General features: G+C 40.0%; 1 protein-coding gene across 1 annotated transcript in view; it reads right to left on the reverse strand.

The window, feature by feature from the left end:
- CUBN (cubilin) overlaps window positions 1–19,697 on the reverse strand; it is a 258,671-nt gene that overhangs the window by 147,170 nt on the left and 91,804 nt on the right. The window contains exon 24 of the mRNA XM_066584717.1: window positions 17,634–17,796. Within this exon, the coding sequence (XP_066440814.1) occupies window positions 17,634–17,796 (163 nt within the window). The remainder of the gene's footprint in view (window positions 1–17,633; window positions 17,797–19,697) is intronic.

Below are 19,697 nucleotides of genomic sequence, written 5' to 3' on the forward strand. Positions count from 1 at the left end.
TTGCTTGACCTCAGCAAAGGCGATCCGAAGCCTAAATCTTACAATAGCGACCCGTCACCCTAAGAGGCCTTTCACACAGGCAGAATATTTCCGTAACACCCAGTGTAATTCTGCCATTTTTAATTCTGCATCACAACGCACACGTCAGGCTTGTGGATTCAAGGACTGAATTGGCAGCGCTGCAAATGAAAGGTCCGTGATGAAGTCAAAGTACATGGATGGATTCTGTAGCAGGTTCTGTACAATATGGATTAATCACAGAGGCAGAATTGTCTAATAATCAATCAAAAAGGCCCTTCACAGTTTAGACAAAGTGTAACTAAAATTAAAATTAATATACTTTAATAGATATATTTAAAACCAAATAACACAAATAGGGCACTACACACACAGCCTCTATATTTCAAGAGGTTTACAAGTCTCTATAACAAAAGAGACTATCACCACGGTTTGCTATATATCCGGAGGTCCTGGTATGGGTACACTCCTGATACGTGGTGAAAAGAAAAACGCAGGAACTAGTAGATCAAAAATTCCTTTTTTAATTACTTTTCCCCAACTTTTTGTCCTTGCTAAAGATGCAAGGTAGGGAAATATTTTTTCTCCTTTATTTTAGGATTATGGAATTATTTAGGTGATAGTATAGTAGAGACATTTAGTATATGGTGTTATATTGTCTCCAAATGTCTCACTACTATCACCTTATATACTTTCGTAATGTACAGAAAAAGGTACAGATAGTAACCTTCTTTTGGACAAGATTACTCTTAAGAACAACACTTTGTGTTTTCTCATATACTTCAGATGTCAGCTAGTAGTACTATGTATAATCTCGATCTAGGTCTCAATTCTCTCATTCTCTCGACGCGTTTCACCGTTCATAGAACGGATCATCAGGAGATCTAATTAGTTAGTACCATCTGTATGTAGTCGTCTCTATTCCAGTGTTTTTAAGACCAGTAACATAAATCAATATCTGTTCCAGCGTTTTGAGAACAGTAACATATACCATATATCTCACTTCTACAGCCCTTCTGTTTAGAGGAGCAGAAAGACAGTGGCTGATGCCGTCACTGTATTGTTTGATTATTTAAGTAAGTAACCACTGATCACATAAGTAGTAGTTGTTTATCTGAGCATCTTCAGTGAACTAAAAAAGCAATTGTTCAGTGCACTGTAATAACGATTCGTATATTGTGCACATAGATTTCTTTTTTATATATATAGCTCACAGGTTGCTCTACTACTTAGTAAAAAGATTTTCATTTGTTCGAGTGGTATTAGACGTACTATCTCTTTTTATTTTTTGCATCCAGCTGTCAAGGGTAGCAAGACCCTATGATAGATGTGATTGCTGTACCATATGAGGAGTATAGCCTAAATTTCATTGGCATCTCCTTAGTAGCCCAATCGCATCTATGTTCATTGTGAAGCTGCAAAATGTATGCAGAGATCACGATATGCTAGGAAGCAAGCAATATCAGAGACTAGCATAAATAGGTTATCATTCTGAATAGAGATATAGTTTTCTTTGCTTATAGGTTGTTTTAGTTTTTTCTGCTATGCTATAGAAGTGTCCATATGTATAGGATCAGAGAGGTAGCGCCTCTGGCCTTGGTGGTAGGTCAGGGCTATCTGTGTGGTGTTAGATTGTTGAGCCTTATAAAGCTAGCTTATTCCCTCCCCTAGGGGAGGTGTCTCAGGTCTTTGGCCAATAGTTATGTGGGTGGGCGGGAATCTTTTTAAACTATTATATTTATTTGTGTTATATTCCTATATTCCCTCTCATGGGATGTCAATGTTGTTTGTTTAATCCTCAGGGAGAAAGGATATATAGATCGATCATTGTATCTTTGTCTTGATTATAGATAATGCTGTCGCCGTACTTAGTATTGTGTACATAACATTCCCCAGCATGAGGTTGTGCCGTATTTGCCATCTTCCTATAGGCTAATTGGGAGGGCGCTGCCTCCGATGCGCTATAACAGCGCCGCAATGCCACAGCTCCTCCTCCCATCCATGTACGCGACATACAAACCTGGCCCCGCTCAATAATGCAACGCGTCATATGACGCGTCAAGGGCGCGTCGCTTAGCATGAACGCTGCCGGGACTATTCAAGTCATGTGACTCAATAGCGTTACTGACGTGATGACGTCATACGGGCGTCATCCCGTTCATAGCCATGATGTTCTGTATTGATATCGCGTTTAATAAAGTTGCGGGGTGGAACGCATGGTCACGTGACTTAACTCTGATTGGCCCATAGTATTCTGAAAGGATTCTACATGAAAATACAACGTAATGATGGTCTAGTGATCGCTCAGCACCACTAGAACGGGAAAGGTATATCTTGGCATTAATCACATGGGGAAGATCTCAAGACAGCCAGTGATATATTAAAGATATGCTTATAATTAAAGTGTCGTATTTTTTTCCCCCTTTATATATATATGTTGTTTGTCAGCCTTCATCTCGTTGGATGTGTCACTAGACAGGATGTTTTAATATGATTTATTGAGTGGCAGAATAATAGCAAGTATGCATGATTAATATGCATATTGACAGTTCAACCATTCTTCTTAGGAGGATGTGACCACTTCTATATCCCTTCTATTTAGAGGAATAGAGCATCATGGCTGCATTAGTCACCTGGAGAAGATCTCAGGATAACCATTAGTATATTAAAAATACACTATAATTAGAGTGGCATCTTTGTTTTTTATGTTGTTTTTCAGCCTTCATCTAGTTGGATGTTTGACTGTACAGGATGTTCGAATATAATTTATTAAGCGGCGAGTTTGTGACAAATGTACATAATTAATATGCATATTGACAGTTCGACCATTCATCCTAGAAGGATGGAATAGGTGAGTCATAGTTAAAGGTCGTAATTTATATAGTTTGGTAGACTAGCAATTATTGTATTTTCCTCCCTTTCTTTCTTATATACTTCTTTTCTATCATATTTTATCGATCCATTTGATATATTCTTTTTAATAGTTTATAAATCCCAGTCTCAGTATGTGGCCACATATCCTATGGTCGAACCTAGTATGTTAAGACAGATTAATCGCTTTGGCATTCTCTGTTTATCCTCAGATAAAACAGTTAAAGGTAAGTTGTTCGTTGAGCCCATTAGGTTGTACTGTTTCCATCCTATAGATCCACTTAGTTTCTTTCTGGAGGAGTAATGTTTCAAGGTTTCCTCCTCTTATGTCTCTCTTTATCAGTTCTATCCCTTGAAACTTGAGACAGAATTCATTGCCTTTGTGTACATCCCAGACATGATTGGATACTGGAGTCTTCTCTTTCCGCCTAACATTACCAATATGTCCAAGAATCCTTCTTCTGAATTCTTGTCGGGTTTTGCCGACATATTGTTTTTTGCATTCACAAGTTATGAGGTAAACCATATTGCGAGTAATGCAATTAAAGAAGTCTCTTGTCATATAGGTTTTACCTGTTGTGTTAGACATGAAGGAGTTGCTTTTTTCAATGAAATCACAAGCGGTACATTTGGAACATCGAAAAGTGCCATTGGGAAGTTGCCTTGATAGCCAGTTTCCATCGGATTTTTTTCGTTCAAAATGGCTCTTTATGAGATGGTCTTTTAAATTCATACCTCGTCTATAAGTAATTCTCGGACCTTCAGTAATACTGTCCTTTAGGTCTTTGTCATGAAAGAGTATATCCCAGTATCTCTTAAGCACTTCTTTTACTTCAATATGAGCCGTGTCATAAGTGCCTACAACTCTCAAGTTAGGGATTTCTTTTCTTTCTCTTGGAACCAGTAACTGCTGTCTGTTCTGTTCTGCGGCAAATTTATATGAACTCTCTAATACTTCGGATGGGTATCTTCTCTCTTTAAACCTATCATGTAGTTTTTTGCTCTCATTCTCAAAAGCTGTTGTCTCAGAGCAATTTCTTCTTACCCGCAGGTATTGTCCTTTGGGTATTCCCCTTTTTAGGGGGTATGGGTGGAAGCTATCCCATCTCAGTAGGTTGTTCGTTGCCGTCGGTTTTCTATATAGATTGGACGAGATAGAACCGTCTTGTTGGATTTCAATGGATACGTCTAGGAATTCAATGGATTGTTTACTGATATTGGAGGTGAACCGCAGATTTAGTTCATTCTGATTCAGAAATCTCACGAAGTCATTAAATTTGTCCTCGCTGCCAGACCATAAGATCAGTATGTCGTCAATGTATCTCGTCCATAGGACGACATATTGAGACCAGATGTTATTTTCTTCAGCAAAGACGATCTTTTCCTCCCACCAGCCCAGGTACACGTTGGCGTACGACGGGGCACATGGTGTCCCCATCGCCGTGCCCCTGAGCTGGTGGAAGTACTTCGAATCGAATATGAAGAAGTTATGGGTTAGAATAAATTCTAACAGTGCAAGCACAAACTCCGTATGTCTGGACATATATCTACCTCTTTGTGCAAGAAAGTGTTTAGTTGCTCTGATGCCACCCTGGTGTGGGATAGAACTATATAGTGCTTCCACATCCAGGGTGGCAATCAGGGTGCCAGGGTCAACCGAAATATTTTGTAACTGTCTCAGAAGATCCATAGTATCTCTGGCAAATGATGGTAGGGATGAGACGAAAGGCCTTAGAATCCTATCTACATACTGACTTGGATTCTGGGTCAAGTTGTTAATGCCCGATATGATAGGTCTACCTTTCAATGGGTCCAGGCCTTTGTGCACTTTTGGGAGGGAATAAAAGGTGGATGTCCGCGGAGTATCATTGAGCATGAATCGATATTCTGATTCGCTGATCAAATTATCGTTTTTTGCTTCGCTTAGGAGATTTCTGAGCTCGGTCCAATACTTTTGTGTGGGATCGGATGCCAGTTTAGTGTATGTTTCCTGATCCTCCAACAGTCGGTTGCACATTTGTATATATTGTTCAGTTTGCATAAGGACTATGTTACCTCCTTTATCTGATGATTTAATAACCACGTTGTCCATATTTTTGAGTGTATTCAGTGCCTCAAGTTCCTGTTTCGACATATTAGGGAACTTAAAAGTCCAAGGTCTCAGAGTCTTCAAATCCCTAAGGACAAGTTGTTCAAACATGTCCAGCTCTGGACTGTGGACCACTGGTGGGGAGGTTTTGTTTAATATTTTTAAGTCGGTAAAAGGCCCATTCCCTATTATTTCATTTTCTAGGGACTCCAAAGTGTCTATAGCTTGGAGATCGCTAGGTTCTAGGCCTAGCTCTTGTGCTTTCATTTTATCCTTCTGGACAAAATATTTCCTCCACCTCAATTTTCTGATGAAGAGGGAGACGTCCTTCGTCCAGACGAACGGGTCATATTGGGTCGTCGGGACGAAGGACATCCCCCTCTCCAAAACAGAACACTCGGCCGTGGTAAGTATATGTGTCGATAGATTGATTATTTGTAAATTTTCATTATGCAGCCGAACTGTGGATGACGTATTTGTATTAGGAATTTCCATTTCTACCGTTGTGTGTAGGTGTCTCTGCCTCCCCTCAAAAAATATCTTGATATTGGTTGATCAAGAAAATTGTTGGTATTCTGTCTACCTCTTCCTCTTCCCTGTTGGGGTCGACGACCTCTATTGTGTCGAGGTGGGAGGTATGTTCTTCTACTCGAAGTTGCCTCGTTATCAGATGGTTCAATATCAGAAGAACTAGCTTCTGTCTCAGAGGGAATTTTTGCGTTCTCATAGGCTTTTTGATCTCTAAAGTCTTGGAGATCCCTCATAAACAAAGAATGCTTTCGTTCTTTTATATGTTGAGTATACTTCTCAATTTGATTTTGTAACGCTTTTTCTCTTGATGGGAAGTCAGGGTCTGTAGCAAACTTTTTAGCTTGCTCTATACTCTCCTCTAGTGTCTTTTGATTTACCACAAGAGTATTCCTCTCCTCGTCAAGTAGCAGTTGTATTAGCTTCAGGGAGGATTCAGTAGATGTTTCCTCCCATTTTCTCATAAATTCTACAGTTCTAAGTCTCGGTGGGGGTGACACTAGGTTACGCAGACCTCTAGGAACAATCTTCTGTTCTGCGTATTTTTGGAGACCCTGAACTTCCCACCAACAGCGGGCGTATTCCTTATAGTTTTTAGTGAGGGTTTTGAAGCAGGAATTAATTGTAGGATAAGGGTTATTGGGGCTATATACATCTCCAGAGAATACAGAGCTTGCTTCTGTTAGCCATTCGTTAGGGTTTAGGTTCGACAAAAGGAAACCTGCCATAGTCTATATAGATTAATCACAGAGGCAGAATTGTCTAATAATCAATCAAAAAGGCCCTTCACAGTTTAGACAAAGTGTAACTAAAATTAAAATTAATATACTTTAATAGATATATTTAAAACCAAATAACACAAATAGGGCACTACACACACAGCCTCTATATTTCAAGAGGTTTACAAGTCTCTATAACAAAAGAGACTATCACCACGGTTTGCTATATATCCGGAGGTCCTGGTATGGGTACACTCCTGATACGTGGTGAAAAGAAAAACGCAGGAACTAGTAGATCAAAAATTCCTTTTTTAATTACTTTTCCCCAACTTTTTGTCCTTGCTAAAGATGCAAGGTAGGGAAATATTTTTTCTCCTTTATTTTAGGATTATGGAATTATTTAGGTGATAGTATAGTAGAGACATTTAGTATATGGTGTTATATTGTCTCCAAATGTCTCACTACTATCACCTTATATACTTTCGTAATGTACAGAAAAAGGTACAGATAGTAACCTTCTTTTGGACAAGATTACTCTTAAGAACAACACTTTGTGTTTTCTCATATACTTCAGATGTCAGCTAGTAGTACTATGTATAATCTCGATCTAGGTCTCAATTCTCTCATTCTCTCGACGCGTTTCACCGTTCATAGAACGGATCATCAGGAGATCTAATTAGTTAGTACCATCTGTATGTAGTCGTCTCTATTCCAGTGTTTTTAAGACCAGTAACATAAATCAATATCTGTTCCAGCGTTTTGAGAACAGTAACATATACCATATATCTCACTTCTACAGCCCTTCTGTTTAGAGGAGCAGAAAGACAGTGGCTGATGCCGTCACTGTATTGTTTGATTATTTAAGTAAGTAACCACTGATCACATAAGTAGTAGTTGTTTATCTGAGCATCTTCAGTGAACTAAAAAAGCAATTGTTCAGTGCACTGTAATAACGATTCGTATATTGTGCACATAGATTTCTTTTTTATATATATAGCTCACAGGTTGCTCTACTACTTAGTAAAAAGATTTTCATTTGTTCGAGTGGTATTAGACGTACTATCTCTTTTTATTTTTTGCATCCAGCTGTCAAGGGTAGCAAGACCCTATGATAGATGTGATTGCTGTACCATATGAGGAGTATAGCCTAAATTTCATTGGCATCTCCTTAGTAGCCCAATCGCATCTATGTTCATTGTGAAGCTGCAAAATGTATGCAGAGATCACGATATGCTAGGAAGCAAGCAATATCAGAGACTAGCATAAATAGGTTATCATTCTGAATAGAGATATAGTTTTCTTTGCTTATAGGTTGTTTTAGTTTTTTCTGCTATGCTATAGAAGTGTCCATATGTATAGGATCAGAGAGGTAGCGCCTCTGGCCTTGGTGGTAGGTCAGGGCTATCTGTGTGGTGTTAGATTGTTGAGCCTTATAAAGCTAGCTTATTCCCTCCCCTAGGGGAGGTGTCTCAGGTCTTTGGCCAATAGTTATGTGGGTGGGCGGGAATCTTTTTAAACTATTATATTTATTTGCATTGTATTCCTATATTCCCTCTCATGGGATGTCAATGTTGTTTGTTTAATCCTCAGGGAGAAAGGATATATAGATCGATCATTGTATCTTTGTCTTGATTATAGATAATGCTGTCGCCGTACTTAGTATTGTGTACATAACATTCCCCAGCATGAGGTTGTGCCGTATTTGCCATCTTCCTATAGGCTAATTGGGAGGGCGCTGCCTCCGATGCGCTATAACAGCGCCGCAATGCCACAGCTCCTCCTCCCATCCATGTACGCGACATACAAACCTGGCCCCGCTCAATAATGCAACGCGTCATATGACGCGTCAAGGGCGCGTCGCTTAGCATGAACGCTGCCGGGACTATTCAAGTCATGTGACTCAATAGCGTTACTGACGTGATGACGTCATACGGGCGTCATCCCGTTCATAGCCATGATGTTCTGTATTGATATCGCGTTTAATAAAGTTGCGGGGTGGAACGCATGGTCACGTGACTTAACTCTGATTGGCCCATAGTATTCTGAAAGGATTCTACATGAAAATACAACGTAATGATGGTCTAGTGATCGCTCAGCACCACTAGAACGGGAAAGGTATATCTTGGCATTAATCACATGGGGAAGATCTCAAGACAGCCAGTGATATATTAAAGATATGCTTATAATTAAAGTGTCGTATTTTTTTCCCCCTTTATATATATATGTTGTTTGTCAGCCTTCATCTCGTTGGATGTGTCACTAGACAGGATGTTTTAATATGATTTATTGAGTGGCAGAATAATAGCAAGTATGCATGATTAATATGCATATTGACAGTTCAACCATTCTTCTTAGGAGGATGTGACCACTTCTATATCCCTTCTATTTAGAGGAATAGAGCATCATGGCTGCATTAGTCACCTGGAGAAGATCTCAGGATAACCATTAGTATATTAAAAATACACTATAATTAGAGTGGCATCTTTGTTTTTTATGTTGTTTTTCAGCCTTCATCTAGTTGGATGTTTGACTGTACAGGATGTTCGAATATAATTTATTAAGCGGCGAGTTTGTGACAAATGTACATAATTAATATGCATATTGACAGTTCGACCATTCATCCTAGAAGGATGGAATAGGTGAGTCATAGTTAAAGGTCGTAATTTATATAGTTTGGTAGACTAGCAATTATTGTATTTTCCTCCCTTTCTTTCTTATATACTTCTTTTCTATCATATTTTATCGATCCATTTGATATATTCTTTTTAATAGTTTATAAATCCCAGTCTCAGTATGTGGCCACATATCCTATGGTCGAACCTAGTATGTTAAGACAGATTAATCGCTTTGGCATTCTCTGTTTATCCTCAGATAAAACAGTTAAAGGTAAGTTGTTCGTTGAGCCCATTAGGTTGTACTGTTTCCATCCTATAGATCCACTTAGTTTCTTTCTGGAGGAGTAATGTTTCAAGGTTTCCTCCTCTTATGTCTCTCTTTATCAGTTCTATCCCTTGAAACTTGAGACAGAATTCATTGCCTTTGTGTACATCCCAGACATGATTGGATACTGGAGTCTTCTCTTTCCGCCTAACATTACCAATATGTCCAAGAATCCTTCTTCTGAATTCTTGTCGGGTTTTGCCGACATATTGTTTTTTGCATTCACAAGTTATGAGGTAAACCATATTGCGAGTAATGCAATTAAAGAAGTCTCTTGTCATATAGGTTTTACCTGTTGTGTTAGACATGAAGGAGTTGCTTTTTTCAATGAAATCACAAGCGGTACATTTGGAACATCGAAAAGTGCCATTGGGAAGTTGCCTTGATAGCCAGTTTCCATCGGATTTTTTTCGTTCAAAATGGCTCTTTATGAGATGGTCTTTTAAATTCATACCTCGTCTATAAGTAATTCTCGGACCTTCAGTAATACTGTCCTTTAGGTCTTTGTCATGAAAGAGTATATCCCAGTATCTCTTAAGCACTTCTTTTACTTCAATATGAGCCGTGTCATAAGTGCCTACAACTCTCAAGTTAGGGATTTCTTTTCTTTCTCTTGGAACCAGTAACTGCTGTCTGTTCTGTTCTGCGGCAAATTTATATGAACTCTCTAATACTTCGGATGGGTATCTTCTCTCTTTAAACCTATCATGTAGTTTTTTGCTCTCATTCTCAAAAGCTGTTGTCTCAGAGCAATTTCTTCTTACCCGCAGGTATTGTCCTTTGGGTATTCCCCTTTTTAGGGGGTATGGGTGGAAGCTATCCCATCTCAGTAGGTTGTTCGTTGCCGTCGGTTTTCTATATAGATTGGACGAGATAGAACCGTCTTGTTGGATTTCAATGGATACGTCTAGGAATTCAATGGATTGTTTACTGATATTGGAGGTGAACCGCAGATTTAGTTCATTCTGATTCAGAAATCTCACGAAGTCATTAAATTTGTCCTCGCTGCCAGACCATAAGATCAGTATGTCGTCAATGTATCTCGTCCATAGGACGACATATTGAGACCAGATGTTATTTTCTTCAGCAAAGACGATCTTTTCCTCCCACCAGCCCAGGTACACGTTGGCGTACGACGGGGCACATGGTGTCCCCATCGCCGTGCCCCTGAGCTGGTGGAAGTACTTCGAATCGAATATGAAGAAGTTATGGGTTAGAATAAATTCTAACAGTGCAAGCACAAACTCCGTATGTCTGGACATATATCTACCTCTTTGTGCAAGAAAGTGTTTAGTTGCTCTGATGCCACCCTGGTGTGGGATAGAACTATATAGTGCTTCCACATCCAGGGTGGCAATCAGGGTGCCAGGGTCAACCGAAATATTTTGTAACTGTCTCAGAAGATCCATAGTATCTCTGGCAAATGATGGTAGGGATGAGACGAAAGGCCTTAGAATCCTATCTACATACTGACTTGGATTCTGGGTCAAGTTGTTAATGCCCGATATGATAGGTCTACCTTTCAATGGGTCCAGGCCTTTGTGCACTTTTGGGAGGGAATAAAAGGTGGATGTCCGCGGAGTATCATTGAGCATGAATCGATATTCTGATTCGCTGATCAAATTATCGTTTTTTGCTTCGCTTAGGAGATTTCTGAGCTCGGTCCAATACTTTTGTGTGGGATCGGATGCCAGTTTAGTGTATGTTTCCTGATCCTCCAACAGTCGGTTGCACATTTGTATATATTGTTCAGTTTGCATAAGGACTATGTTACCTCCTTTATCTGATGATTTAATAACCACGTTGTCCATATTTTTGAGTGTATTCAGTGCCTCAAGTTCCTGTTTCGACATATTAGGGAACTTAAAAGTCCAAGGTCTCAGAGTCTTCAAATCCCTAAGGACAAGTTGTTCAAACATGTCCAGCTCTGGACTGTGGACCACTGGTGGGGAGGTTTTGTTTAATATTTTTAAGTCGGTAAAAGGCCCATTCCCTATTATTTCATTTTCTAGGGACTCCAAAGTGTCTATAGCTTGGAGATCGCTAGGTTCTAGGCCTAGCTCTTGTGCTTTCATTTTATCCTTCTGGACAAAATATTTCCTCCACCTCAATTTTCTGATGAAGAGGGAGACGTCCTTCGTCCAGACGAACGGGTCATATTGGGTCGTCGGGACGAAGGACATCCCCCTCTCCAAAACAGAACACTCGGCCGTGGTAAGTATATGTGTCGATAGATTGATTATTTGTAAATTTTCATTATGCAGCCGAACTGTGGATGACGTATTTGTATTAGGAATTTCCATTTCTACCGTTGTGTGTAGGTGTCTCTGCCTCCCCTCAAAAAATATCTTGATATTGGTTGATCAAGAAAATTGTTGGTATTCTGTCTACCTCTTCCTCTTCCCTGTTGGGGTCGACGACCTCTATTGTGTCGAGGTGGGAGGTATGTTCTTCTACTCGAAGTTGCCTCGTTATCAGATGGTTCAATATCAGAAGAACTAGCTTCTGTCTCAGAGGGAATTTTTGCGTTCTCATAGGCTTTTTGATCTCTAAAGTCTTGGAGATCCCTCATAAACAAAGAATGCTTTCGTTCTTTTATATGTTGAGTATACTTCTCAATTTGATTTTGTAACGCTTTTTCTCTTGATGGGAAGTCAGGGTCTGTAGCAAACTTTTTAGCTTGCTCTATACTCTCCTCTAGTGTCTTTTGATTTACCACAAGAGTATTCCTCTCCTCGTCAAGTAGCAGTTGTATTAGCTTCAGGGAGGATTCAGTAGATGTTTCCTCCCATTTTCTCATAAATTCTACAGTTCTAAGTCTCGGTGGGGGTGACACTAGGTTACGCAGACCTCTAGGAACAATCTTCTGTTCTGCGTATTTTTGGAGACCCTGAACTTCCCACCAACAGCGGGCGTATTCCTTATAGTTTTTAGTGAGGGTTTTGAAGCAGGAATTAATTGTAGGATAAGGGTTATTGGGGCTATATACATCTCCAGAGAATACAGAGCTTGCTTCTGTTAGCCATTCGTTAGGGTTTAGGTTCGACAAAAGGAAACCTGCCATAGTCTATATAGATTAATCACAGAGGCAGAATTGTCTAATAATCAATCAAAAAGGCCCTTCACAGTTTAGACAAAGTGTAACTAAAATTAAAATTAATATACTTTAATAGATATATTTAAAACCAAATAACACAAATAGGGCACTACACACACAGCCTCTATATTTCAAGAGGTTTACAAGTCTCTATAACAAAAGAGACTATCACCACGGTTTGCTATATATCCGGAGGTCCTGGTATGGGTACACTCCTGATACGTGGTGAAAAGAAAAACGCAGGAACTAGTAGATCAAAAATTCCTTTTTTAATTACTTTTCCCCAACTTTTTGTCCTTGCTAAAGATGCAAGGTAGGGAAATATTTTTTCTCCTTTATTTTAGGATTATGGAATTATTTAGGTGATAGTATAGTAGAGACATTTAGTATATGGTGTTATATTGTCTCCAAATGTCTCACTACTATCACCTTATATACTTTCGTAATGTACAGAAAAAGGTACAGATAGTAACCTTCTTTTGGACAAGATTACTCTTAAGAACAACACTTTGTGTTTTCTCATATACTTCAGATGTCAGCTAGTAGTACTATGTATAATCTCGATCTAGGTCTCAATTCTCTCATTCTCTCGACGCGTTTCACCGTTCATAGAACGGATCATCAGGAGATCTAATTAGTTAGTACCATCTGTATGTAGTCGTCTCTATTCCAGTGTTTTTAAGACCAGTAACATAAATCAATATCTGTTCCAGCGTTTTGAGAACAGTAACATATACCATATATCTCACTTCTACAGCCCTTCTGTTTAGAGGAGCAGAAAGACAGTGGCTGATGCCGTCACTGTATTGTTTGATTATTTAAGTAAGTAACCACTGATCACATAAGTAGTAGTTGTTTATCTGAGCATCTTCAGTGAACTAAAAAAGCAATTGTTCAGTGCACTGTAATAACGATTCGTATATTGTGCACATAGATTTCTTTTTTATATATATAGCTCACAGGTTGCTCTACTACTTAGTAAAAAGATTTTCATTTGTTCGAGTGGTATTAGACGTACTATCTCTTTTTATTTTTTGCATCCAGCTGTCAAGGGTAGCAAGACCCTATGATAGATGTGATTGCTGTACCATATGAGGAGTATAGCCTAAATTTCATTGGCATCTCCTTAGTAGCCCAATCGCATCTATGTTCATTGTGAAGCTGCAAAATGTATGCAGAGATCACGATATGCTAGGAAGCAAGCAATATCAGAGACTAGCATAAATAGGTTATCATTCTGAATAGAGATATAGTTTTCTTTGCTTATAGGTTGTTTTAGTTTTTTCTGCTATGCTATAGAAGTGTCCATATGTATAGGATCAGAGAGGTAGCGCCTCTGGCCTTGGTGGTAGGTCAGGGCTATCTGTGTGGTGTTAGATTGTTGAGCCTTATAAAGCTAGCTTATTCCCTCCCCTAGGGGAGGTGTCTCAGGTCTTTGGCCAATAGTTATGTGGGTGGGCGGGAATCTTTTTAAACTATTATATTTATTTGTGTTATATTCCTATATTCCCTCTCATGGGATGTCAATGTTGTTTGTTTAATCCTCAGGGAGAAAGGATATATAGATCGATCATTGTATCTTTGTCTTGATTATAGATAATGCTGTCGCCGTACTTAGTATTGTGTACATAACATTCCCCAGCATGAGGTTGTGCCGTATTTGCCATCTTCCTATAGGCTAATTGGGAGGGCGCTGCCTCCGATGCGCTATAACAGCGCCGCAATGCCACAGCTCCTCCTCCCATCCATGTACGCGACATACAAACCTGGCCCCGCTCAATAATGCAACGCGTCATATGACGCGTCAAGGGCGCGTCGCTTAGCATGAACGCTGCCGGGACTATTCAAGTCATGTGACTCAATAGCGTTACTGACGTGATGACGTCATACGGGCGTCATCCCGTTCATAGCCATGATGTTCTGTATTGATATCGCGTTTAATAAAGTTGCGGGGTGGAACGCATGGTCACGTGACTTAACTCTGATTGGCCCATAGTATTCTGAAAGGATTCTACATGAAAATACAACGTAATGATGGTCTAGTGATCGCTCAGCACCACTAGAACGGGAAAGGTATATCTTGGCATTAATCACATGGGGAAGATCTCAAGACAGCCAGTGATATATTAAAGATATGCTTATAATTAAAGTGTCGTATTTTTTTCCCCCTTTATATATATATGTTGTTTGTCAGCCTTCATCTCGTTGGATGTGTCACTAGACAGGATGTTTTAATATGATTTATTGAGTGGCAGAATAATAGCAAGTATGCATGATTAATATGCATATTGACAGTTCAACCATTCTTCTTAGGAGGATGTGACCACTTCTATATCCCTTCTATTTAGAGGAACTGATAAAGATTCTGTCTCAAGTTTCAAGGGATAGAACTGATAAAGAGAGACATAAGAGGAGGAAACCTTGAAACATTACTCCTCCAGAAAGAAACTAAGTGGATCTATAGGATGGAAACAGTACAACCTAATGGGCTCAACGAACAACTTACCTTTAACTGTTTTATCTGAGGATAAACAGAGAATGCCAAAGCGATTAATCTGTCTTAACATACTAGGTTCGACCATAGGATATGTGGCCACATACTGAGACTGGGATTTATAAACTATTAAAAAGAATATATCAAATGGATCGATAAAATATGATAGAAAAGAAGTATATAAGAAAGAAAGGGAGGAAAATACAATAATTGCTAGTCTACCAAACTATATAAATTACGACCTTTAACTATGACTCACCTATTCCATCCTTCTAGGATGAATGGTCGAACTGTCAATATGCATATTAATTATGTACATTTGTCACAAACTCGCCGCTTAATAAATTATATTCGAACATCCTGTACAGTCAAACATCCAACTAGATGAAGGCTGAAAAACAACATAAAAAACAAAGATGCCACTCTAATTATAGTGTATTTTTAATATACTAATGGTTATCCTGAGATCTTCTCCAGGTGACTAATGCAGCCATGATGCTCTATTCCTCTAAATAGAAGGGATATAGAAGTGGTCACATCCTCCTAAGAAGAATGGTTGAACTGTCAATATGCATATTAATCATGCATACTTGCTATTATTCTGCCACTCAATAAATCATATTAAAACATCCTGTCTAGTGACACATCCAACGAGATGAAGGCTGACAAACAACATATATATATAAAGGGGGAAAAAAATACGACACTTTAATTATAAGCATATCTTTAATATATCACTGGCTGTCTTGAGATCTTCCCCATGTGATTAATGCCAAGATATACCTTTCCCGTTCTAGTGGTGCTGAGCGATCACTAGACCATCATTACGTTGTATTTTCATGTAGAATCCTTTCAGAATACTATGGGCCAATCAGAGTTAAGTCACGTGACCATGCGTTCCACCCCGCAACTTTATTAAACGCGATATCAATACAGAACATCATGGCTATGAACGGGATGACGCCCGTATGACGTCATCACGTCAGTAACGCTATTGAGTCACATGACTTGAATAGTCCCGGCAGCGTTCATGCTAAGCGACGCGCCCTTGACGCGTCATATGACGCGTTGCATTATTGAGCGGGGCCAGGTTTGTATGTCGCGTACATGGATGGGAGGAGGAGCTGTGGCATTGCGGCGCTGTTATAGCGCATCGGAGGCAGCGCCCTCCCAATTAGCCTATAGGAAGATGGCAAATACGGCACAACCTCATGCTGGGGAATGTTATGTACACAATACTAAGTACGGCGACAGCATTATCTATAATCAAGACAAAGATACAATGATCGATCTATATATCCTTTCTCCCTGAGGATTAAACAAACAACATTGACATCCCATGAGAGGGAATATAGGAATATAACACAAATAAATATAATAGTTTAAAAAGATTCCCGCCCACCCACATAACTATTGGCCAAAGACCTGAGACACCTCCCCTAGGGGAGGGAATAAGCTAGCTTTATAAGGCTCAACAATCTAACACCACACAGATAGCCCTGACCTACCACCAAGGCCAGAGGCGCTACCTCTCTGATCCTATACATATGGACACTTCTATAGCATAGCAGAAAAAACTAAAACAACCTATAAGCAAAGAAAACTATATCTCTATTCAGAATGATAACCTATTTATGCTAGTCTCTGATATTGCTTGCTTCCTAGCATATCGTGATCTCTGCATACATTTTGCAGCTTCACAATGAACATAGATGCGATTGGGCTACTAAGGAGATGCCAATGAAATTTAGGCTATACTCCTCATATGGTACAGCAATCACATCTATCATAGGGTCTTGCTACCCTTGACAGCTGGATGCAAAAAATAAAAAGAGATAGTACGTCTAATACCACTCGAACAAATGAAAATCTTTTTACTAAGTAGTAGAGCAACCTGTGAGCTATATATATAAAAAAGAAATCTATGTGCACAATATACGAATCGTTATTACAGTGCACTGAACAATTGCTTTTTTAGTTCACTGAAGATGCTCAGATAAACAACTACTACTTATGTGATCAGTGGTTACTTACTTAAATAATCAAACAATACAGTGACGGCATCAGCCACTGTCTTTCTGCTCCTCTAAACAGAAGGGCTGTAGAAGTGAGATATATGGTATATGTTACTGTTCTCAAAACGCTGGAACAGATATTGATTTATGTTACTGGTCTTAAAAACACTGGAATAGAGACGACTACATACAGATGGTACTAACTAATTAGATCTCCTGATGATCCGTTCTATGAACGGTGAAACGCGTCGAGAGAATGAGAGAATTGAGACCTAGATCGAGATTATACATAGTACTACTAGCTGACATCTGAAGTATATGAGAAAACACAAAGTGTTGTTCTTAAGAGTAATCTTGTCCAAAAGAAGGTTACTATCTGTACCTTTTTCTGTACATTACGAAAGTATATAAGGTGATAGTAGTGAGACATTTGGAGACAATATAACACCATATACTAAATGTCTCTACTATACTATCACCTAAATAATTCCATAATCCTAAAATAAAGGAGAAAAAATATTTCCCTACCTTGCATCTTTAGCAAGGACAAAAAGTTGGGGAAAAGTAATTAAAAAAGGAATTTTTGATCTACTAGTTCCTGCGTTTTTCTTTTCACCACGTATCAGGAGTGTACCCATACCAGGACCTCCGGATATATAGCAAACCGTGGTGATAGTCTCTTTTGTTATAGAGACTTGTAAACCTCTTGAAATATAGAGGCTGTGTGTGTAGTGCCCTATTTGTGTTATTTGGTTTTAAATATATCTATTAAAGTATATTAATTTTAATTTTAGTTACACTTTGTCTAAACTGTGAAGGTTCTGTACAATATGGAAGCTACATCTGCATAATATGGCCTTACCATTGACGCTCCATGATAGCTGAAATCCTCGCTTGCGTGCCATGTAACTGTCCGACACAAAGACTACATAAAGGGTGGTACCATTTGTAGTGTCGCTTGGAGGCATCCGATCTCCACAGTAAGTCCCGATAAGTCTGGATTGGTCATTAGGTCCATCATAAAGCTGCAAAGAAATAGATGGCGATATAATAAACTGAACTTTAACCTTAATTGTTTACCCAGACCACCATGACCACCAACAGGAAAGGATGTGTATTGTCCAAAGAACAGCAAAAAAATCAGTACAGATAAAATAATAGATGTGTTATGGATTTATAATGGTTAACCAAAGAGAGAGGAATGGCAGGATAAATGCTCAGTATCAAATGGCATAGAGGCTCTAGTACCCTGTTGTACTGCCTCTCGCTTGGATACAAGATGTGATACGGGGGGCCATGGAGGCTCTAGTACACTGTTGTACCACCTCTAGCTTAGATACAAGATGTAATGCGGGCAGGCATGGAGGCTCTAGTACCCTGTTGTACATCCTCCAGCTTGGATACAAGATGTGATACGGGCAGGTATGGAGGCTTTAGTACCCTGTTGTACCACCTCTCGCTTGGATACAAGATGTGATACGGTGGGCCATGGAGGCTCTAGTATCCTATTATACCGCCTCTAGCTTGGATACAAGATGTGATACTGGTGGGCATGGAGGCTCTAGTACACTACTAGAGGTATCACTACTAGGGGGGACCGATTGTTGTATGGAATGGCTCCCCAGACCGTCACACCAGCAGGGGGCAGTGTCCCACTCTACAGCAAAGTAGAGTCACTCATCTCTAGGTCTCCAGACACAAACACAGCTGTCGTCAGTGCCCAAACTAAACCTGGAGACGCAAATCGGTTCCCCTCCGTAACAGTCCAGTTTTGTTGTTCACGACACCACTGTAAACGGAGGCAACGGTGCGCGTGTCTCAAACTCAGATAAGGAAGATGGAACAATACCTCTGCAGCGCCACCTATTGGATGGCGGCATTACTTCAAATCAATGTGGGACCCTATAAACAAGTTATTAAAACAATGGTTGGGAATTGAAAACCAAGTCAGAAAACCATCCACAGACAGCTGTTTCAGGGTTATTGCCCCTCATCAGTGTGCAGTAAGTTTCCGGCTTGACTAGTGACTTGTTTAAAGAGTCTGACATTGATTTGCAGGAATGCTGCCATCTAATAGGTGGCGCTGCAGAGGTATTTTCCATCCCTTATTTGCATATATTTCCTAGATGAGCGTGCATGGCCTTATAAATTTCCTCACTCACCTCCTAGGTTTCTCCACACACCGTCTAGGGGCTCTCCGAAGGCCTCATGTCCACTCGAAAAATACAATCCGCGCAGAATCTGCCACGGATTCCCGCGGCGGATTCTGCGCGGATTTGCTTTAAATTGTATTTTTTTTCATGCAGATATCCGCACACATTGCTAGCAATGTGATAGCAATGTTGCCAATCCGCAGCAAAATGGAGCATGCCGCGTTTTTTCTCCCACGTGTGAAAAACGCAATTCTTTTAAAATGCCATCCGTGGGTGCGAAAATCAATTTAATAGACCGCGGATGACCAATGATTCCCTATGGGCAACATCTGCTGCGGAATCCGCAATTCCATTTAGCCGGTGGACATGAGGCCTTAAGGAGAGACGATACCCCTGGTCTCAAACTCAGTACACGTGATGTGTGCCATGAGACCAATGTCCTTCAGCCAAGTGCCTGGACAGGGGGGCCTGTAATGATGGCACAACCTATCTGTGGACGGTCGACTATGAAACAGTAGGAGCTGCTTGTCCTTGTCAGATGATCAGATGGTCTGTCGAGGAATACTGCTCTCGGCCACCTTGTGTGCCCTCACACAACCACTGGTCCCAATACCTCCTAAGAGTCTGGTCAGATGCTCCTCTCTACTGGTGGTCTGTCGGGGGTCCTGAGCCTGGTCACCTTGTGTGCCCCACACATCCACTGGTTCCAACACCTCCTAACAGTCTGGTCAGACACTCTTCTCTACTGGTGGTCTGTAGGGGGTCCTGAGCCT

Source organism: Eleutherodactylus coqui, chromosome 12 (assembly GCF_035609145.1).
Source record: "Eleutherodactylus coqui strain aEleCoq1 chromosome 12, aEleCoq1.hap1, whole genome shotgun sequence".
NCBI lineage: Eukaryota > Metazoa > Chordata > Amphibia > Anura > Eleutherodactylidae > Eleutherodactylus > Eleutherodactylus coqui.